At 38.7% G+C, this 23,435-nt stretch overlaps 1 protein-coding gene and 1 long non-coding RNA gene across 3 annotated transcripts in view; both read right to left on the bottom strand.

Annotated features, from left to right (window-relative positions):
- The window catches only part of LOC146499381 (liprin-beta-1-like), a 34,898-nt gene extending 19,261 nt beyond the window's left edge, over positions 1–15,637 (bottom strand). The window contains exons 1-4 of one of the 2 annotated variants that reach the window (XM_085138906.1): positions 15,434–15,637; positions 4,610–4,689; positions 2,323–2,528; positions 933–1,013 (exon numbers count right to left, since the gene is read on the bottom strand). In XM_085138906.1, the coding sequence (XP_084995032.1) occupies positions 933–1,013; positions 2,323–2,528; positions 4,610–4,673 (351 nt within the window). In that variant the 5' untranslated portion in view covers positions 4,674–4,689; positions 15,434–15,637. Of the gene's footprint in view, positions 1–932; positions 1,014–2,322; positions 2,529–4,609; positions 4,690–15,233; positions 15,253–15,433 lie in introns of those variants that run through there. The other variant, XM_085138907.1, reaches the window with a different exon arrangement.
- Positions 15,638–16,103: 466 nt separating this feature from the next.
- On the bottom strand, positions 16,104–23,102 carry LOC146499380 (uncharacterized). Its single transcript, XR_014870401.1, has 3 exons — positions 22,696–23,102; positions 22,235–22,662; positions 16,104–22,189 (listed from the first exon to the last, which is right to left on the bottom strand). It is a non-coding gene; the product is annotated as an uncharacterized LOC146499380 (long non-coding RNA).
- Positions 23,103–23,435: the final 333 nt, after the last annotated feature.

The following is a 23,435-nucleotide window of genomic DNA, read 5'->3' as shown; positions in this document are numbered from 1 at the left end:
TGACCTTTAAAGCACAGAGACATTAGTTTGACATTTTGGGGGAATATGCTTAAGTACTTTCTTGCAGAGAGTCAGTGTGGTGGTCAACACTGTTCGCATGTGTCTCTGTGTGGAAAATATGTAACTACATCCAGCAGGCAGAGAGTTTCGCTCAACACCGAGGCTGGAAATTGGGGGAGGAACAGCTGGCTCTGTCTAAAAGGTAACCAAATCTGACTACTAACTGATAAATCACACAAAAAACAAAAGAAAACAACTATTTGTTTAATGAACTTGGCAACTTCTTTGACTCATAACTATCTGTCTGGCCAAGAAAAAGCTCTGAAATGTAATCGGCTCTAATATCAAATATCATCCATGGATGGATTTCAAGTGAGTCACAATCATGAGCACTTGATTAAGGCGTTTTCAATTTAACACTTTCTGCCAAAGTAGACTGTTGAACTTTCATGTCACATATTCGATCTTGATTTTGTTCTATGAACATCCCTCAAAGACACAGTGTCATTTTATTTGAGACCTCCTCTAGCATTAATGTAGATGCCACAAAGTGTATTTTATGTAAACAGTCTCAAATGCCTGCACAGATTTGCCTAACAGTTAAAATAAAGGGTACAACTATTGGAGAAAAAAAATAGACATATTTGGGCCTGTACTAACAGAACCGAGTTTATGAATTCACAAAAGAAGCAATTTTTAGTGCACATGCGGTGAAACTGTGGCTTAAAATAAGAATGGAGAAATAATAATTTGTTCCAAATCTCTTGTTTAATGTTGGCAACATGCTGCAATCTTACAAAAAGAACTGAAAGCACATCTTTGATCCCACTAATAACACAAGTGCTAATAAGTGCACAATAACACTTAATTGCACATTCAAGACAAATTGCTCGGCTGTTTTGCAGCCGTGACAGAGAGCTTTGCTCACGCACCTGAAGAATGAGACACTCTTTGTCACTCTCAAGTCGTGACAGACGCTCTTGGTAGACTGCTTCGGAGCTGTGGACGTTGGTCTGAAATAAGAGATGATACAAGGGGATCTGTATTGTTTGAGCAAACAGCTGCATTTGCAATGGAAGATAAACAAGGCTTTAAGTTAATGTTTCTTTAAAAATAAGAGCTCATAAAATCGGGAGATGGTATATAAATTATGTTGAAATGTAAATCTGCCTGGGAGAAGCAAACTGAAATACACAGCTCTGAGCTACATGGATAAACTAAATACTGTTTTCTTGTATAAACATAACTCACAGTCACATGGTTTTCCCTTGAAGGAATGAATTGATATGCATTTAAAGAAAGAAAATGTGACGGTCATCAGTGTTCTCACATGAAAGTGATTTCAGAATTGAATGAAAAGCAAACTTTTCTCAAATATCACAAATGGAGAGACGAGGGAGCGAAGGAAGAAAAACATGAGCCTTACACCGAGTCAGCATGAGTTTTTATGATGGAAACTATTTGCAGGGAGGCTCCTATAGAAACTCCATCATTCACACACCCTGTCAAAACATTACTTCTAGTATAAACAAAGTCACAGTAAAGGCAGACTCTCTCTCTGCTCAGGAAAGCAAGAAAAGAGCAGATTTTCATTTCCTCATACTTATCCACATGTAATCCTCAGGTGAATCAACTGCATTTGATGCAAAACTAGGAGCAAATGGATCCAACAAAAAAGCAATAAACTCAAAATGACCTCAACAGGTTAAGATGCAATTGAGACAGATGATGAAAAAGTCTCTTCAAGGGGCATATATAACCTTTATTGCTCCCAAATGTAACTGCAAGGTGTGACCAAAGATGTATGCTGGATGCAGTCTTTTAAAACTCCTAATCTGAGCACTTGCATATCTAGTGATGCAAGTTGGAACTTCAGAGATCAGGACAAAGTCACAGGAAGACAAACCTGGCTAGTAGGGCTTGTAGCGAACAAGAGATTGTAGTGGCCAAAAAAGGGAGTGACCTCCCTTAGACTTACAGCAGAACTCTATATGTTAAAAAAAAAAAAATACAATTATAAAGCATGCCTTTGACCTGAGTCATGCCCTCTGGTCTTTGACAGAGGCAGTGAACCAACTATGTGTCTATGTATGGAACCAAAGATACGACGTCCATCACCTCAATCTATGACATAACTTCATAAACCTCATGGAGCAACAAGGGGTCCACTCAGTGATCTAAAAACAGCAATCACACTGACGGGGGTCCAGAGGTGTGCAAGGAGACGTCTTCATTAGAAATTCATGACACTTTTCGATCACACTTAAACCTAAAAGACCAGACAAAGAAATCTAGAGAGAACCCTACACGGGGTCTTTTTACCATTCGTCCGTGCAGCCACTCCGCCAGACCCTCTGCAGTGGAATCAGGAATCTGACACCGCAGGTTGTCCCTCTCATCATTATCCATCAGCTCCAGTGCTGCCCGCAAATCCTCCAGCAAGTGAAGGACCCGAAGGCCACCGAGGAAAGGCGATGTGGGAGACTGGCAGTCAAACAGCCCATTGGAGTAGTCCATGGCCTTGGAGCCTGGCGAAGTGCAGGGGGAGGATTTAGATACATATAAAGGTTGTTATGAAATCTACATTTGTCTTTGATCTGCAGGAGTGGTGGAATCATGATGAATAGCTTGTGCACTCATACTTTCATACAGCTGCATATTCCAATTATTTTGTTTCAATCATTAAAAACTGCTATTGCCTTTGTTACTGCATTGATTCCTATAAACAGTCACCAACATATCAGTCTGTAAACACCAAATACATCAAACTAGATTACAGCATTTATATAGCTTGTTTTGGGGTTGATAATCTTTGTTACAGTATGTACAGTGCAAAATATTATTTAATATGAGTTATGGACTTTGCATTTTGTTGCATTCACTAAATGGCAAGAACTCCAGGTCAGCGGTAAAAAGAATATAAAGAAGATTTAACTTGTGGTGTATAAACAAACTAAAGCTCCTTTTAACTGCTTTAAATTAATTGCTGCACAGCTGTGCACATTTCTCATGTATCAGTTCTCTTTCTATGATGTAATAAGATTAAACAAAACTTCTATAATGAATTTTCACAAGAGCATATGTACAGAACAGGGGTATTCAATTATGCTAATGATTATTTTGTCATTAAGAATATGATTTGGAAAAAAATGATATATTAAAGTTCAAGAAAAAAAATCCTTGTCTTTTCATTAATTCCATGAAATTGAATTATTTTAAAAAAAAAAAAAAAGAAAAGAAGTTTAGTGAGGTGACTGGCACGGAGTGAATTAGAGGCGTGAAGTGTGCTAAAAGGTAAAACATAGGAGCAGTTTTGGAAAACAATTATGTAAATTATTCATTTTTCATCTCAATTAACTTCTTATCTTGTCAAAATTTTAACAGAAATTAAAATTTGATCAACTGCACAGCCCCAACACAGAGACACCATTTTTAATGACAGCAGTGAGTGGGGAGACAAACAGACAAAAACAAAAACAAGGTTACACTACTAGATTTAATAGTTGCTTGCACAGGTGCAACACGATTTTTCAAGTACTGCAAGTGACCTCTGCGTTTAAAACAAACAAACAAAAAAAAGTTTACGTGCAAGTCCCATATCTGAGTAGGGTTATGGATGACACTCACTGGCAACTACAGAGGTAAAACTCTGTAAGTACATAGCTGTTTGACAGTTGCAGCTCTTCACATCCTTCATAGAACATTTTAATTGGGGTCTCCATCAAATTCTCAAAGACCATTATGTTCGTTTAAATAGCTCACATGGTTTTCCCTCTGAAGCCATTTTCCTCCTACTCATGTAAACATTTCAGCAAATTAAAGCATCATAACAACTTTTAGGTACTTTCTTGGATACTTTAATGCCGACGTGGCGAGAATACCACAATCATGCAAACATACTGAGCAAACAATATTTGTATGGTGTCCATCAGACAAAATATAAGATAATAAAAACAATTAAATCTCTCTGTATAAGTAGCAACTGCATTTTATTTGGAAGCAAATGCGGCAGCATCCCAACTGATTTCAAGTGCATGATGTTCCCATCAAGCATGGCTTCCCCCACAGTAGCAGGGCATCAGGGCTTGATGATGCCTGTGGTTTCTGCGGAAACAGTGGGGACGGGGTGATATCATGTGATCAGCCGTCTCGTTCCCATTGGAAAGGTCAGTGCTATAATTACACACATCAGTGGAAAAGTAGGGACTCAAAGACTGAAGCCTGGTCTGCTCATCTGCAGCGGCACAAATATACAGAGTGCAGCCAAAAGCTCGCAAGCAAGAGGTTTATATTCCAAACTCACAGAGCTTGAATAACCATTAGTTTCCATCACGGCAGGGACAATGGAAACTTACTTTAATTCTTCATGCAGTGGAGGCAGACCACTAGAAGCATGGTTTCAGCTGTATTTCAGACTCATGTATATTCAGAAGGATTACATTAAACTGCAGGTAAAAGTAGGAGGAGGGCACACTGCGTTATTGTCCGCTAGACTCTGTATTTGCAATTTAATGATTTCCAGATGTAGAGTAGACCCTCATAGCTTACCATGCCCACTTGAAAAAGTGCTATTCCCAGGTCTTAGAGTCCAAATGTTCACTGTGGTTACCTGCTATGATCCCATCCATTTGCTCCAAGGCTGCTGCCAACATCTCGCTAGCGTCAGACATCATCTTGTGTTCAATTGTTCTGAAAGAGAAGACAAGCATAAGAAAAAAAGGGAAACTCCATAAAGGATCTTGGCCGGAACTAAAAGGCATTAACATATCACTGCCAAATATGGTGTCTGCAGCTATGCCTGCAGCAGTGTTTTTCATTTTATCAGTTCACAAACAGACTTTGATCGTTGTAAGATAGAAAAGATTGAAACGTGGCCATCCCCCAAACTGCTGGAGTATTGCCATTACTGCCTAAAAGCTCTTCAACTTTTCATCAAAGCAACTATTCAAACTGGATCTGGCTAAATAGATGTTTAACAGCACTCAACTACAACTTCTAAATACACCGTGTGATGAGGATGGTGTTTTATGCCCACATGAAATCACATACCACATCATCAACTGCCACTAAGCCAACAGCACCGACAGCTTCTCTTCACAGAATGCAGAAATTTAATGACACTAGTGAAGTGTTTATTTGGATAATGTTACAAATTTTCTGGATCTACAGTTTACAAATGTTCCCTGAAAGCATCAGGGTTGGCTTTATGTCAGTGTTTTGAAAAACGCTCAGGTGTAAGCACACACTCGTTGAATGTGTGTGCGATTGTGCTTGTTCAAAAAGTGATTGTGTGATGGGCAGACTAAACTCCAGCTCTTGAGAGCTATTCTTCCAAAAGAAATTTTAAATGAAGGACTGGTTTGTCACAGTAAACCAAAGACTGAACAGATTAAACATCTGAAGTCATCTTTGTTGGAAACAGTTTGTTTTTAAAATCTAAATGATTAAAAATGATTACACTGGCAAACTTGTAACTTTGTTTGAGGGTTGAACCCTTTGGTTTTAGAGTTAAAGTGAGAATCAGAATCAGGCTAACGAGGGTATGGATGAATGTCTAGCATTTGTTTGGCTACTTTGTAACCTCATTTTTAGCCATCAAAGTCCCCCCCCCCCCCCCCCCCCCAAAAAAAAAAAGATGGCTAAATGTTGTTAATTGGTAAAAGATTTAGACTGCAGGCAGGTGGGTTTGACCCAATTCTCTCAAGTGCTCTTTTTATACAGACAATGTTACTGACCCATTAATAATTATAATAATTTTTTTTCATGAAATAGCAAAATGCCTCAGTTTAAACAACCAGTGTTTTAAAATGCTGTATTTGGAATAAAATATGGATTTGTAGGCATTCCATACGTTTTTTTTTATTATTATTGAGAGACAAGTGTACATTAGTTTACAGTGACAATACAATCTGTTCCCCTCACATATTTTTTAGTTTTTCTTACATGAACAGATACGATAATACACACACACACACACACACACACACACACACGCACGCACACACACGCTTAAATAAAATGAAAACAAACAAACAAAACAAAACCTAAGAAGAAACCCAAAACAAACACAAACAACAAACCCCAAAACACACACAAAAAAAACAAAAACAACAAAAAAAAGGGGGGGGGGGATATGATATTAATCAGCTGGTAGAGCGTTTAATGACTTGCAATAATTTACGAAGGGGCCCCAGATACGATAAAATTCTCTGTATTTGCCCTTCGCCACAAGGCCTATCTTTTGCAATTTAAGAAGTGACATCACATCTCTAAACCAAAAAGAAACTGAAGGTGGCTTTGAAGATTTCCAAAGGAGTAAGATGCAACGTCTAGCCAAAAGTGATGTAAAGGCTAATATTTTGAAGTGTGTAGGGTCGGTTAGACCAGTGTTGACTGGAAGCCCAAAAACAGCTAGAAAAGGGTCCATGCAGATTTGGGTCCCAAGAGCCTTGGAAAGAATAACTGAATACTGACTCCAGAAGCCATGGAGTCCTGGGCACAGAAAGAACATATGGCCTAGGTCACATGGGGTGGCATGACATCTCTCACACTGATCCATTACTTGTGGGTAAATCTCAGACAGACGAGACTTTGAATAGTAAACCCTGTACAACACCTTGAACTGGATAAGTTGTAACCTGGCACAGGACGTACTACAACGGACATTGGATACTGCTTTCTCCCATTGCTGATCCGAAAATATTATGCCTAACTCCCGCTCCCAAGCCCCCCTAATTTTAGCAACTGAATGGACATTTAAATCCATAAGTCGTTTATATATTAAAGATATAATTGACTTCTTATTGGGTTTAAGGGATAAGAATTCCTCCCACGGTTGGACATTTGGAAGAAGAGGGTAGGAGGGGAAGAGAGCAGAAGTACAATGCCGTGCCTGAAAATAACGGAATAGATTGGCAGCCGGAAGATTTGTTTCTGAACACAGGTCTAAAAAAGTTAAGAAAGTGCCATCTTTATAGAGATCCTTAAACGTGTTAATACCATGACGCTTCCACTGTACATAGGTACCATCAATGAGGCCAGGAGTAAACAGATGGTTCTGTGTGATGGGCATGTGTACTGATGCAGAGATGTACTTAAAATGACTCCTGAATTGTGACCAGATCCTTAGACTAGACTGTACCACGGGATTTTGGGTGAAATGAGAAGGCTTAAGTGGTAGTGGAGAGAACAATAAAGCTTCTAAGGATGAGGAAGTGCACGACAGGCGCTCCAGTTTGCACCACAGCAGTTCTTGGGATTCAAGCCAATGGGTCAATTTGTGAATATGAGAGGACCAATAGTAAAATAAAAAGTTAGGCAAGGCAAGGCAAGACCACCATCAAATGTCAGTCTCTGTAATAATGATTTCCTCACCCTGGGATGTTTCCCTCCCCACAAAAACGATGTAACTAGCTGGTCTAACTTTTTGAAAAAAGCTTTAGGTAAAAATATAGGAATATTCTGAAACAGAAATAACAATCGAGGCAAAATGTTCATCTTTACAGCATTGATCCGACCAATTAGGGACAAAGGTAGCGATTTCCATCTCTGAAAATCTGATTGAATTTGAGTCATTAAAGGGGAGAAATTGGAAGAGTATAGAGAAGACAAAGTACGAGTCACGATAACTCCCAAATATTTAAAGCCGGCAGGGCTAAGTCTAAAAGGAATGTCAGATTGCTTAAGTGTAAGACTTAAAGAATTTATGGGGAAACATTCACTTTTAAGAAGATTTATTTTGTAACCTGACAAAGAGCCGAACTTGTTTAATAGAGACACAATCGATGGTATGCTAGATAAGGGATCAGAAACATAAAGAAGCAGGTCATCTGCATATAAAGACAATTTTACGTCAAGGCCTGACCGGGAAATACCATGAAAATGAGGAAGGGCCCTCAAAGCTATAGATAGGGGTTCAATTACAATAGCAAAAAGTAGGGGGGACAGGGGGCAACCCTGTCTCGTACCGCGTGACAATGAGAAGTAGCCAGAGGAAACACCATTTGTATAGACACTGGCTTGGGGTGCCTTGTACAACAGTCGAATCCACGAAATGAATCTGTCCTTGAAACCAAATCTTTGTAAGACCGCAAAGAGAAAGCTCCACTCCACACGATCGAAAGCTTTCTCAGCGTCAAGTGAGATAACTACTTCTGGATTAGTGGCCGAGTGTTGGGAAAGAATGACATTCAAAAGCGTGCGGACATTAAAGAACAGCTGGCGGCCTTTAATAAAGCCATTCTGTTCATCTGAAATAATAGTAGGAAGAACCTTTTCAAGGCGAATTGCTAAAATTTTTGCCAAGACTTTAACATCCACATTCAGCAGTGAAATAGGCCTATATGAGGTGCAAGACGTAGGATCCTTACCCTTCTTTAAGAGAACAGTAATTAGTGCTTGAGACAATGTAGGGGGGCAATAGACCACATTCAAAAGATTCATTATACACTGAAAGAAGTAGTGGGGCTCATACGTTTTTATATAATAGTCCACATTATGATATGTCGTGTTATTTGTTTGACATTGCATTAAAAACAATGTGGGCATACACTGGCCCTTTTCTTGTGCAACCATCACTCCTAATGTTACCCAGTAACAGTTTTTAAAATATAGCAGATGTAACACGCTGGACTAGCTGGACATGTTTTCAACCAAGAATGTCAGTATTCCCTAAAATGCCAGGTCTTAAAGTCTACTGTGGTGAAAACACTGAAACTTGGTGGGAGGGATGTTTTTATCCAAAACAGGACTGGAGAGCCACTTCCTAAGAGTAGGCAGACAAATTTGCAAACTGTTCATGCCACATCTAAACAACTAAAATTAACATGTCCAGTAAAGAAAAGCAAGACAACAACAGTAAACTGCAGTTTCTGGTGAATCAGGCAATTCCCTAAAGAGTCCTTTACATATATTTTTGATGCCACCCTTGTCCCTGTTATAGTTACTGGTAAGGAAATTGCACTGTTGATGCACAATAGCCTGTTTTGAACCAGAAAGCCTGCCTGTATGCATGCATTTACATTTCCACTTGAAAAAGAAATAACCAAGTTATCACTAATCTTGTTACAGTAAAAGATCTCATTCTTCCTTTTCAAATGACTGCTGCATCAAATTACCCTTGCAGTCAGCGACACAAAAAAAGAAAACAAAAAACAAAAAAAACTGGCTGCCTCAGAGACAAAAAACAAAGTGATTTCCAGGACTTATTACCCAGAAGCCCTTATTTCCGGCGAGTGGGCAGTCACGAGTGCTCATGGCCAGGCTCCTCTCTAAAATAATGGCACTATTCTCCCAGGGGTCTCAGGCCTTGTAGCTCCAGCATGCTCGGCATTTCAAACTTCCATAACAAAGTTGGACAATATACCCATGACCAGTGGATTCAAACACTTATCACATGTCTCTCTTTTACTTGCACTGGCCACTTATCGCTTCAAACAAAATCTGATTTAGAGGAACTGAAATAGTAAACAATATGGCACAGAGAGCCCAGCTGTCCGACATAAAAACAGTAACCCCACTTGTTCAGACATCGCATAGTAAAAAGGGGAGGGGGGCAGGGACTAGTGGCTTTGCCTCATTTCCTCCCTCTGTGGGGTCACAGTGTCATACCCAGTAGGGTAAGAAATTGGCATTAAGGGCTTAATTAAGACCAATGACCTCAATATGTGAGCTGGGTTTGCTACAGTCTGCTGTTAAAACAAGGAGCCTTAAGTGCTTTGGTGCCTGGTTTAACTGCAGAGAAGTGGGTGTAGGTTTGTTCCAAAATGTCATACAAAGTGCTGTATTTGTAGTACAACATCAACATATCATTACGCTTGAATCTAAACAGAACCCTGGTTATGCAGACACATGCATCCGAAGATATAACAACCTGCTTTCCATATAAACTGTAAAGTTTCCAAGTGGAATGAGGTTGGAGGCACACCACCGATGCACTTCTTACTACGACTGCTACTACTATGCTTTACTCTGTGATTTGATGGAAACAGGAAGCTTTTTGAATAAACTCTGGAGAAAATATATAGTTCAAGAGTCATATTTGTTGCTGGAAACACTTTTTTGAAATTTAAAAACAAACAAATAAACATGTAAATAATGAAATCCTTCACAAGACACCCTAACTCATGCTCTGTTCAGCTGTCCTTAATGGTCCCATTTTTTGTCCCTTGAGGAGATATGAAATAGAATGAGAATATTTGAATATAAAATAAATCACAGTGTGTTTGCGCACTTGAAAGAGATTTCCATCTTTTTATGTTGTCATGTGATAAAAGCCACATTGAAACTGGAATGAGTTTCATGTGAAATCCCATTTAGTAACAATTCCCATGAAAGTCAAAATGCCAGGTCAATTTATCTCTGGAAAAGAGTCAAAACAAGAATTAAATGAGCACACGAAAATAAAAGTCAATTTTGTGCTGGCCATGCAGCAAATAGATGGCACTGAAGCCTTCCGTAAAAACTGGTTTGGTCATTCTTTAGACTCAAAGCCTTTAAAATGTCAGGGATTTTCCACTCACATCAGTGATTAACAGGTCATCCATTAAATAAATAAATAAATAAATATATGAAAAAAAATATGGCTAAACCTCTCATCTTTAGGTTTAGCCATATTTTTTTTCATATATTTATTTATTTATTTATTTATTTATTTATTATTGAGAGAGAGTCCATCTGTGGCCTTGTGAAGAAGGGTCCATATGAAATAATATTGTCTGATGCCTGAAGCGTAGGAGTGATGACTGCATACATTCCTAAGCAGGCCAGTTCTCCCACAAACTAAACACTAATACCAGGCAGTGACATTCCTGCTGACCTTTTTGACCCTCTTTCCTTCACACTAAATCCCCCAAGGACTGTATTATGTCAAAGCCCAAGACATTTAAACTGACCCAAGAAGGGAAAAGATAAAATGCCAACAAGAAACAACAAACAAAAGCTGCCGTGTCATATACATGGAGACAACGCAAATGGATTCAGAGATTTTACCAAGCCAAAAAAAACAACAAAACAAACAAACAAACAAACAAAAAAAAAACAACTAAACGCAGCAAAGAACTGATCCTGCAAACAAGTATTGTCTATCTGCTAGAGCCAGAAATATCCTATTCCTCTGTGCCATGGAGCTCCATTGTTGACCACAGTAGTTTGTTTTGACATCACACATGATCCATCCTGTGCTAGAAATACTAAAGTCTATTCTTCCCTGATGAAAGTTGAAACACACACAAACATTCAGTCCTGCTGAAGTAATTTTTCCTCAAAAAAAGATAGTGTCCAGCTGTTTAAGGAAATTTCTTAACTCTTATTTTTTATTTTTTTTATTGTCTTAAGTAGGAAGGAAGAGGCTTGGTCCCGACTATCATAGATATCTTTTCAGACACACCAGGAAAACACTGATCAGAAGGAAAACACATCCACATTACAGACTTTTGCAAAAACGTAACCACAATTGGCCTCCAGTTTGTTTTAAAATATACCATCAAGACCACAAACATCTTTGTGGGACTGAGCATCATTGTTATCCCACATATTGAGATGATGTGATGATACTGAGACGATGCAGAGCCAGCTTCAAGTGGTTGTAGCTTTTCTTTAGGCCAAAGTCTTTGCTCTGTACGCCCAGCTGGTTGTTGCATAATTTTTGATCGTCAGTGTCAGGAGAAACAACATCGGGAAACAAAAACAGTAGACACAACCTCTAACTTGATTTCACAAGAATTGCCCTTTATATTTTAAGTTAAAAACCATACAATATTAGAAAGAAAACCCCATCGGATGACGGATCAGATGACCCTCTATGAGCAAGCATTTGTTGATGGTGGTGAGGAAATACTCCTCTTTAACAGGAAGGGACCTCTGCCTGAACCAGGCTTAGGGAGGGGTACGTATCTGCTGGGACCAGTCAGAGGGTAAACTTCTATGAAAGAGGTGGACATTTCACTCCAAGCCTATTCAACTGAATAATGCTCTTTTGATACACTTTTACAAAGCAAATATCCACTTATATCCATCATGAATAAATTGCTCACAAACCTTAGTTCACTCTAAAGTTTTTATTTTAAAAAGGCAATAATTGCAAAAGCAATGGATAAAAAGCACATGTTCAGAGGCCTAAAAACAGCTTTTTTGTGGAGGTCTGAGAGGCCATCTAACATTATAAAAACCACACTATAAAACCACATTAATGACATCATTCACTTATTGTTCTGCTCTTGCCAATTGAATAAATGTTTGTCCAAAAAAAAAAAAGAAAAAAAAAAAAAAAAAAAAAAAAAGGAATCAATGCTACTGATCTAAATCCATCTGACAGAAGAATTTTTCAATTTTAAAGAAAGAAATCATTAAGAGAATCAAACTCTACTTTTCTGGGGCTAAGAGGTGGTTTTAACATCAACCAGATGGATTTGGAGTGATATAGAAGGAGGAGGGGGGAGGGATGAAGCATCTGAAAAGTAAATAGGCTGGGATTACTTGACCATACGTTGAATGGTCGGTCTCTGTAACACACACACGCCTCTACCGGTGCCTCGTGCTCCTATAACTTACCTCCAGCTGTGGTACAGATGTGCATTTCAGAATGTAGCATAAGAAGCAGCATAAGGTGAAGTACTGCAACCCAGTTTAGACCTGCTCACAATCAGCTGTACGATACTTTTGCTCATGGTTTGTAAATCTGTGTGAGACTTTAAGTCAAAGGTCTGAGAACAAGTTTAAAATAACTTGCTACCATAAGCTCATGACTACTTCTTCTTTAAAAGTAATCTAATCAATACATTCGCTTCTCCTTCAGCACCATCACCCTTGATTAAAATAACAAACTGCAAATATAACCAGATCTGAAACTATAACTGAATACAGACCGTCTCCAATACACCTACATTGCTGCCATTCCTTTTAAAACATTTGTTTTAGTCGGATTTGAACCCTCCTGAGCTGAACTGACAGCTAATAACAATGACAAAAGTTAGTAAGACATTAATCAACTTATAAAAACTTATTCAGTACAAGAATCATCTGCAGTCTTTTGTGCACTGGAGCACAGGGCTGCACCTAATATTTTTCCACAGCAGTTGTCATCATTTTATGATTGAATATTCTGGCCCACCCGCCTTGCTCTTGGTCTTCCTGTGCCACCCAATTTAAGAAAAAGCCCCGTCAAAAGCTCCAGTCAAACACCCTCCTTTTGTTTACCCTTCCCCCTGAGAGATGGTGCATAGAACTTTCAGTCTGGGCTACTGTGAGGTCAGGTTGTTTCATAGTAACGTCAGACACTAAACCAGCGCTGTGTTTCTCACTGCAGCACTGGCTGCCGCAACACGCTACACAAACAAGTCTTTGTCTTTTAGAGCCTCACATGGTAGCACCACGACTCTGATCCCAAGTTACTGCAGTTTTTCCACGTGGCCCAAACTACATCACAGGCAGAATTCAAACTAGAGGGGAAAAATAAATTGACAAAATAAAGAAAAGCTCTGGAGGAAATGAGTAAGAGATCTCAGCAAGCCAAGAAAAACTACAGTTTGTTGCCTTTGTTATCACTAACGTAACACAGAAATCCTAGTATTACTCTCGCCATTATAAGCGCTTCCAATAAATGGGCTGAAACTGTAAACAGGATTGAAACAGAGGCATCCTTACGCTCAGGAAGACCTTCACTCAGTCCAGTCAGGAAGTGCTTCCTGGCAAATTCTGGGGAAACACCTTCCTCTTGCAAAGACACTGCAATTTTCCTGCAATCCCTTCACACACTGCAATAAAAGCTGAAAGTCCAGGAGCTGCTATATTACTTCTGTCACATCATAAAGGAGCCTTTAGCATCAATTTTACTGAATTTAGAGAGGAATAAGCCTTTAAATCTGTTCCTGTGAGACAAATGTTTTAGATTAAGAGGTTATAATTAATTTCAGAAGAATGAAAACATCCCAGTATGTCATGTGGCTTCAACATGACACCTCCCTTCTTTCAAAATACACTACCACAAGAGAACTGCACCAAGAATGCAAGGAATGCAAATATCATGGAGAAAAAAAAAGAAGAAGGTGCCTGAGATAGAAAGGCCCCCGTAGAATTTTTGGACACGTGGCTTTAAGAAAAACAAAATCTAAATCTAGAAAACTTTGGGGAGTGTGCCATGTAAATCTTATTGCAAGGCAAGTTTACTGCCATGGGCCAATAATGGACTTTGTCCTGACTGACTGACTGACACACACACACAAATGCCTGCTGCCTGAGGAAACATGCTTCCAGGAGATTAGACTTATTTATTTGTGTCTCTTAAACAATCACTAAGCAGTTGGAAAATTTGTTTTACTATGCTCCTGTAACATCAGATATGGCTGTGCAAGCAAGTGTGCATCAGCATGGGTTTTCTGAGACATGAATCATTGGCTGAATGAGTGAGGTGAGAATACAAATGTGGTTATTGACAGAGAGGGAAATAAAATCTTTTGTTATGTTTTAGGTTCTCTGCCTGCAGGCCAAGACGTCACCAGCGGGAGGTAGGGAGAGTAGAGCACTGCCAGGGGGTCATGTGCCTCAGGAGTGGGGGTTTTCCTGAATAAAAAAAGTACACTGCAGACTTTTACCCACACAAAGGCTGCATAAGTCTCAGGCTGATGATGAAAAAAGCCAACACTGGACCTGAAGCAGCTGTAAAGTGCTGGCTCCTACAGCATGTTCTAAATGATGCTGGGCGCCAAACTGAGTCTGACTGGAGGTTCACGACAGTGATTCATAAGTTGGCCTGCACATTTATGGATACAGAAATAAAATGTGATGCAATAAGGGTCCTCACATACAAAGCTAGCACAATTAAAAGCACTAAAAGAAACTGCAATGCTTTGAAAAAAATGTACTGTCTCCAATAACGTTATGACTTCTATGGATTATTAGTATCTACATGTGTTTTTTGTTAACATGGGATTTAAACACATGTGTGGTGCATGGGCTGGTGATTTAATCCCAAATAACATTTTAAAACTGCAGTGAAATATCACAGTAAAACCCGGGGAGATTTTCTATAGAAGTGTTCACCGATGGTAGAGGAAAATACTAATTATTTTCACAATAAAAGATAATATCACAATAAATACACCCTAAAAACCTCAACACAATTATGGCTATTAAACTTTAGGCTGCCATATGTGCAGTATAATCTTAAATAGCCATTAACATATGGAATACATTCAATATTCAAATGAATACGCAAAAGTTAGGGGAAAAAAGCTCACCTCTGGGTTAATACGTTAGCTAACACGTCCACATCGTTTTTAGCTTCAAGTCCAATTAAACAGAAAACAAGATGACTTTAGCGTTTTTAACACCATAGAAGTCAAGTAAGCACTTTAGTAAAGACTGGAAAAGTCAACAGTTAACAGTAACTCTGTTTTTAAAACTGCAAAAAACTTCATTGAAACTTCGGAAAACTTACAGTTTTCGACCAAAGAAAAAGTTTTAACGACGGGGTCCTGCAGCCTCCAGTTGGCTTACTCCAAACTCTTTGGCCGCCTTTCAACGGAGCTTCATGGTCGGCGTTCACCTTCTCATTGAATTTGTCTGTGAAATGAAGTTTTCATCCAGCTAAAAAAGGCGATAGAGTGCGGCGTCAAGTTAAAGCCACACAGGAAGAAACTTCAGGAAGTCATAACTTCAGAATAAAAGCATACAATCCGTTAGCAGAGGAAGAATCGCTTTTGCCCTTCACAATAAAACTCATGTCCTCTGATATTAGACTAAGAAAGGACATTTCTTGTATCTTTCTCACTGCTGCCACAAAGCAACACTTTGAATTCAGTAATTTTCATATTTTTTCCAACCTTCATGATAATAAAATGATTGTAAAAAACAACTTCTGCTCTCAGTGTTAAGAAAGTATTCTATATGAGCTTTGTCATCCCATTGTAGGCTAATATAATGTTGTATGTTATTCTTAACTTATTATTGTATATGAGGGACAGCAGATGCTGAGCAAAGTAAGACAGAGAAGGTTGAGATGATTCTGACATACAGAGGAGGGATAGTGGATATAGTGGAGATGAATGCTCAGCGTGGTTTTCCTCTTCTCCTCTTATCAATGGAGGACTTAGAGGGTTAGTGTGACAGAGGAAGCTGAGACAGATAATCCACTGTAGTGACCTCTAAGTGATGATAATGATTTCATTTAGACTTTTACCTTTAATTGTGCTGTATTCAACTTTTTACAAATAATTTATCTAAAATAGAAATTATTATTAAGAGTTTCTATTTATCATATGTCATTTATTGTTTTTTACTTTTCCCCTTTAGTTATTTCCGTTTGTGCAATTTTTTAACATTTATTTTGCCATTTTGTTTTGTCGCATGGTATTTTACTGAACTGTTGTACTTACTCAACTGTGAGGATTTAAAAGAAAAAAAGTCTATCTTAATATTTAAGATTTTTGTCTATTTTAATAGTGTTTCTTGGTTTGAGTTTTTGGAGAGGTTTGTAGCAATCCAGCACAGAGTTTTTGACATTTATATTCAGATGTGTTTCTTGTTCACATATGATATACATGCTGCAGTGAAGATTTACATATATACTCAACAGCTTCTTTGTTATGTACATCTTGTACCTTCAGAGCTGCCTTAATTCTTCATGACATAGAAAGAAAGTGCTGGGAAACATTCCTCAGAGAATTTGGTCCATATTGAGATAATAGCGTCATAGACTTCCTGCAGATTCATTGCATGTACATCCCTGAGGAAAATTTCCATTCCACCACATCCCACGGTGTTCTGATGACGTGGTCATTTGAGTGAACTCATTGTCCTGTTTAAAAAACCAGTCTGAGAGCAGCCATCAGAAGATGGGTGCACTATGTTTATATAGGTGTCCAAAGTATGCCAGTGAAATATTCCTTGCACGTTACACCACCAGATCCATGTTTTCATGCTGTTTATGGCAAATTATGATACTACCATCCAAATGTTGCAACAGAAATCAAGACTCCCCAGACCAGCCCATGTTTGAGGTTCTAATTGTGGTGATCCTGTGTGAACTGTAGCCTCAGTTTCCTGCTCATTGCTGACAGGAGTGGCATCCAGTGTAGTCTTCTGCTGTCCATTCTGAGATATTTTTGGTACAGATAACATATACGTTGGTGATAACAAGTAGCTATTTCAGTTACTGCTGCCTTCCTGTGAGCTTGAAGCAGTCTGCCCCTTCTCCTCTGACCTCTGGTATCAACAAGTTTTTTTAGCCATAGAACTGATCGCTGGATATTTTCTCTTATTCAGACCATTTCCTGCACAAACTCCAGAAAAGACTGTGCAGGAAAATCCCAGTAGATCAGCAGTTTCTAAAATATTCAACAATGCTGTGTTTAAAATCTATTCACTCAGTCTACGTGTCTAAATGTACTGAGTTGCAATCGTGTGAATGGCTGATTAGATATTTGTGCTTGAAAAGGTGCACCTAATAAATTGGCCAACGAATCTATAAAATGTGTAAACTAGTGGTTCTCTGTCTTTTTTCTGATTTGCCTCACTTCAGTTGCCAAAAGAAGTTCATGCCCCTACACCAACATTTCTTTAATCAGTCATAAACTATGAAAAATACCAAAGCTAAATTTTAGTCAAATTTTAGTCAAATGCCCAACTTGCAGTGGCTTTATGCACCGCAAATGGGACCTGCCCACCGGTTTGAGAACCATGTGTGTCAATATAAAACTTTATTTAGAATTATTTTGTTTGTGTTTTGATTATGTTTTTTGTGATTCATTTACTCTGTTTCATTGCATAATGCTTAATATTGTGAAACATGACACACTGACTGAATTATTTTGGACGTCACTATAATGCAGCAAGCCAGCATGTGTGATGGTGAGCTGTGTGGGAGCAAACTGAGAACAAATTAGCATCACACTGAGTGCAAATTAAAAGCTTTAAAGGTCACATTAATTTTTATTCCATTTTAGAATATTCACATGTTGCTTTAAAAAAAAAGAGAGAAATACACACTGCAAGTCTCCTGGTAAACATTTTCAGACAGATCTACCAGTAGGTGGAGTCAGAGGTGTTCTCATGATGCTGGGAGCATGCTCAAGGACACCCTCGGTTTCAGACATAAAGAAGCCTTGATTTTATTTTATAAGACATCCAGTGTGTAGTATAGACATGATGTAACACACTTGCCTTGGAGCACATAAAGGACATTTTTGTTTCTGCCTGAAGTGAGGAGAAAATAGAGACATGGTGCATTGTGTGTTTAATGGCAGAATAGACTTAAACAGCACCGACTGAATTCCTGAGAAACAAGCAGCGTAATGAACGTGCTAACATGAACTCTCAGACCCTCCTGTATAATATCATGACACATGTCTGCACACATTCTGCGAGTGTTTACGCTTTAGTTTGAAGTGGCATTCTCCTTTCTAATATCACTACGAAGAACTGTGAGCTAGTATTACTCTGTAAGTGAAAATCTTCACAGTGAAAAGCATCAGAATATAGTTGTAAGAAAGGCAAAGAGCGAGGATTAGTCAGGGTTCCCCCCCCCATCCCCCCCCATTACGTCTTACCAAATCACCTTTAGCCTTGTAGATATACAAAATTAGGGCTGCACTTATCTAGCCTTTTCTCTTGGTACGTCTATCTGAATGCATGGAATCTACCAGTGTTCTTTTTCCCCATTTTCAGATCTTTTTTAAGCTAAAATTGATTTCTTTAGTGATAAGGGAAACTTGATATTTTACACTGTCAGAGAATCTGTTCTTATTGGGCTGTTTGCATCTAGCCATACCTGGTTCCCTCCAGGTTGATGCTGCCATTAACAGACAGGCACTGAGCAACCAATCCATCTTCAATACAGATTCTTTATTGATCCCTAGAAATGAAGCCTCCATGCTTTTGCAGCTTGAAGTAAATGTAAAATATGTAAAGCATTGTTTTGTTTACTGTGGTTTTCATATATTCATATATTCATATATTTTTTTGTGTGAGAAGTGTGTGCTCTATATATGAAAAAGTTAAATAAGGTCTCTCAAAGAAAAGCTAAAGTTGGATTTAATCAGATGAATCCCATTCAGAACACATTTTTAATAGACACCCAGCCAGACCTCTTAAATTACAACAACACATCTGTTTAATTTCCCAACCTTCAGCGCTGAAAAATGAAGCAGTTCTTCTAGTGGCCACTTGAGGCTGAATTCAAAAGCAAGTAAATCCCTATAGACTGACTTGTTAAAATGTAGCTACACGGCATTAAAGGAGCAAGTTTACAGCCTGGTCCCAAAGGCGGGGAAAGAGGTTTTGGATAGTTAACTCTTATATAACAGCTTCATCAGAGTTAGGGACTGACAGGTGTCCTGACCATAATTAACCAGGGGCTGCTGGACTGAACCGCACTGGGCTGTTGGTGCTTTTTGGATCATTTCTCATGCAGTTATCTGAGATATAACATCAGCTGCTGTGTCACACAGACCGATCAATAAATTTGTGCTTCAGTTTCAGTCAATCAAGTTCCATTTTATCAATGCATTACTAAATTGTAGGTATCTATATCTGTTTGATACACCTGTGCAGCAATGGATGAAAATACAGTGCCATTTTTATTTTTATTTATGATCAGTCATGTTAAAATGCTTAGGTTTACTACTCGACAAAGTTCCCAAGTCGCCCCTCATTTCTTTATATTTTGCTTTTAAGCAGCAACTTTCTTTTAGTTTTAGGAGTTAGCTTGATCATTAGTATTCCAGCATTTCTGAACCTCTTTTAATTTTTGCCTTTTAATTTAGTTATTTTTGTGTTAACCACTTACCTGTGACTCACATAAGCATTAAAGGAAGAAAGGCACCAAACTCAAAAAATGAACCAATGTTGTGCCTATACGTTTGAAAACTATTCAACCAATTTTAAATCTTTAGGGAATATCAGCCTATCACAAAAACATTTACCACTGACATTTTTGAGCTGTATCTATAAGATAAAATTGTTTGATTGGTATAAAAGAATATTTTTGTACCAACGAGCTGATTTCAAGAAAGCTGTTAGCGCCTTGCAAAAAAAGAAAGAAAAATCACCAAAATATGGAAATGCATGCAAATAACTGTCAGAAGATATACTGCACTGAGCATCAGTCTGCAGAGAAAGAAACTCTGAGCACCTCATCAAAAAACCATAATGGCAGCAAAATCAGCTTTAAAAACAACAACAACAACAAACAAAACTAATTTTATTGTTTTTGTGTGCTTACAACACTTACTGTTGATGAAGTCTTAAAGAGCTGCTACAATTGATCTGAATTCTGATATAACTCATCATCTGAAGGGAAATTATTTTGCTGAAAGCTTTAAATATGTAGCCAGTCGACATTCTGGCTTCATAAAGTGTTTTGCCTATCACAAACAATCTCTGGAGACAATGCCTAAAAGTATCAGCATGGTGATTTTAGTGGCTATGGAAACGTTGTTGCTTGGAAGTACCCATAACACCCTGTAGCAATTTTTAATTTTCTCGTATGGTGAGGGAGCCAGAAGTGAGTGCAAAAAATGTCTAAATTGATGTCAAGTTGTTCTGGGTTAAACTGAAGAGTGAGGTTCCACTCTGAGGTCAAGTGTGCCTGTTGGTGCAAATTAATAGCAAGAGTCAGGACACTGAAATATCTGGCAGTGCAGCTAGAAATTGTAATTCATGTATGAATGATCTGCTAGTACTAAAAGTACTTACTGGTGTGTAAAATCAAGCACCTGTAGCCATGGAGGTTTAGATATGTGAATTCCACCCTGGTACCATGGTAGAATGTAGGAAAGTTTCCTTACTACCATATATTTCACAGTCAACTGTTAGTGGTATTAAAACAAAAAGGAAGTGACTGGGAACAACAGCAACTCAGTGGCAAATGCTGAGGTGCATAATATCCATAGGTTGCCAACTTTCTGAGTCACTCGCCACAAACCTCCAAACTTAATGAGAGCTTCATGGAATGGGTTACAAGCAGCTGCATCCAAGCCTTACATCACCAAGTGCCATGCAAAGTGTGGGATATAGTGATGTAAAGCATGCTGCCACTGAACTCTACAGTAGTGGAGATGGATTCTCTGGAATGACAAATCCCGCTTCTCCATCTGGCAATCCAACGGGTGAGTCTGGGTTTGGCGGTTGCCAGGACAACAGTACTTATCTGACTGCATTGTCCCAAGTATCCGGTCTTTAAGTGATGACGTGATGAATCCTGCTTCTGGGCCCAAAGTAGTCTGTATTTACAGTTTTTTCTGAATGCTTAAACCCTAACTGTGATTCTTATAGCACAATTTCTAAAACTATTAATACTCATAGTAAAACCACTCACTGAGTTTGCAAAACTAAAAGCACAAACACTGCTTTGCACTCAGTTTGCCATTTTGTAACACACACTTTTCAAACCTGTAGCTACAATCCACTGCACAGCAATCTTTTTGCAGAACTGTAAACACAACTCACTGCTTTACACTCAATTTCCAAATGATCAACGCACTCCTAGCAAAACTATACACATTTAAGGCCATTATTTACACTATTTTGCCAACTGTCTGGCACACTGTCACAAGTGAAAACTTTTTTAGATAATTAGTTCACTTTGCAATCAGCCCTAGCACTATAATACAGGTAAGCTCTGTGTGTGGAGTACAATGGAGGGAGCAGGAAGAGTGAGAAGTAGAGGAGGTCAAGGAAGAGGACGTGGAGGTGAAGAAGTAGGATGAAGAGGACGACAAGGACAAGGAGGAGCAAGAGGAGGACGAGGAGGATGAGGAGGGGGGAGAGGAAGGGTAAGAAGAGTAAGACATAGAATTGCTGATGACATCAGAGCTACATTAGTGGACCATGTAATCAACTGTGGAATGACCCTGACGGAAGCTGGCCAACGGGCCCAGCCTAACTCGAGCCGCTACACTGTAGCAAGTATCATAAGGACATTTTGAAATGAGAATCGGTTAGTACAGTCACTTTGCACTAAGATTTGTAGCACTGCCATATGCCAATGAGGAACACAACAATACCTTAAAAACACTGAAATTGTTACTTTACATAATTGCTAGATGACCAGATGCTGGGGGCAGAGGAAGCATGTTCACTGCAGACCAAGAAACCCATATAGTCAATATGGCGATTGCAAATAATCCTATACTTGGAAATAAACACTTGTGTTTGTTTTGATGTGTGTGAATAATAGTACTTGAAGTTTGGATCCCTCTATGCTTACAGATCTATGACAAAAGTATGAGCTCAAACTGACATAGCCTACCTTGTGCACCGAGAGAGCAAAAGCCAGATGTGTTTTTTATTCATACCATCAGTGTGTAGTTGATGCATTGTGTGCTTATTAATGTGATGGCTTGTGTTAGCTGTTGGATACAAAAATACCATTTTTACAAAGGTGTGGAGAGTTAAGCAAAGGTTATTCGCTTTTACAAGAAAACTACAATGTTTTGCTGATTGGGTGAAGAGTTTTCTTATTTGTGTGTAGAGTTTTGCAAAAATAGCCAATAGTTACAAAAAATGTTCTCAAGCCATCAGAAAAAACTGTAACAAGCACATGGTCCACTATTGTAGCTCTGATGTCATCAGCAATTCTATGTCTTACTCTTCTTACCCTTCCTCTCCCCCCTCCTCGTCCTCCTCGTCCTCCTCTTGCTCCTCCTTGTCCTTGTCGTCCTCTTCATCCTACTTCTTCACCTCCACGTCCTCTTCCTTGACCTCCTCTACTTCTCACTCTTCCTGCTCCCTCCATTGTACTCCACACACAGAGCTTACCTGTATTATAGTGCTAGGGCTGATTGCAAAGTGAACTAATTATCTAAAAAAGTTTTCACTTGTGACAGTGTGCCAGACAGTTGGCAAAATAGTGTAAATAATAGCCTTAAATGTGTATAGTTTTGCTAGGAGTGCGTTGATCATTTGGAAATTGAGTGTAAAGCAGTGAGTTGTGTTTACAGTTCTGCAAAAAGATTGCTGTGCAGTGGATTGTAGCTACAGGTTTGCAAAGTGTGTGTTACAAAATGGCAAACTGAGTGCAAAGCAGTGTTTGTGCTTTTAGTTTTGCAAACTCAGTGAGTGGTTTTACTATGAGTATTAATAGTTTTAGAAATTGTGCTATAAGAATCACAGTTAGGGTTTAAGCATTCAGAAAAAACTGTAACATGTTTTAATAGTTTGTATCTCGTTCTATTTAATCTCAAAAAGCCCCTAAAAACAGTCAGCGATCACTGTCGGCGTCTCTCGGGTTTTATTACCGCTATTCATTTTAAAGCTCAGTTTTTAAACCCATACATGTAACTACAGCCCAGCCTATGCAGCAGTATATGAATGACTAACCTCGTATTGTGGATGGATTATCTCAGTTGTTCTCCTGACTGAAGTTTGGTCCGTTTACAGCATCCTCCCATGCGATTGCATTTACCTCTAACCGTTGGGAACCCTCACATTAACTTTTAATT

This window comes from Neolamprologus multifasciatus, chromosome 17 (genome assembly GCF_963576455.1).
Source record: "Neolamprologus multifasciatus chromosome 17, fNeoMul1.2, whole genome shotgun sequence".
NCBI classification, from domain to species: Eukaryota; Metazoa; Chordata; class Actinopteri; order Cichliformes; family Cichlidae; genus Neolamprologus; species Neolamprologus multifasciatus.
The sequence above is the reverse complement of the archived record's forward strand: the minus strand, read 5'-3'. Positions and strand labels throughout refer to the sequence as shown.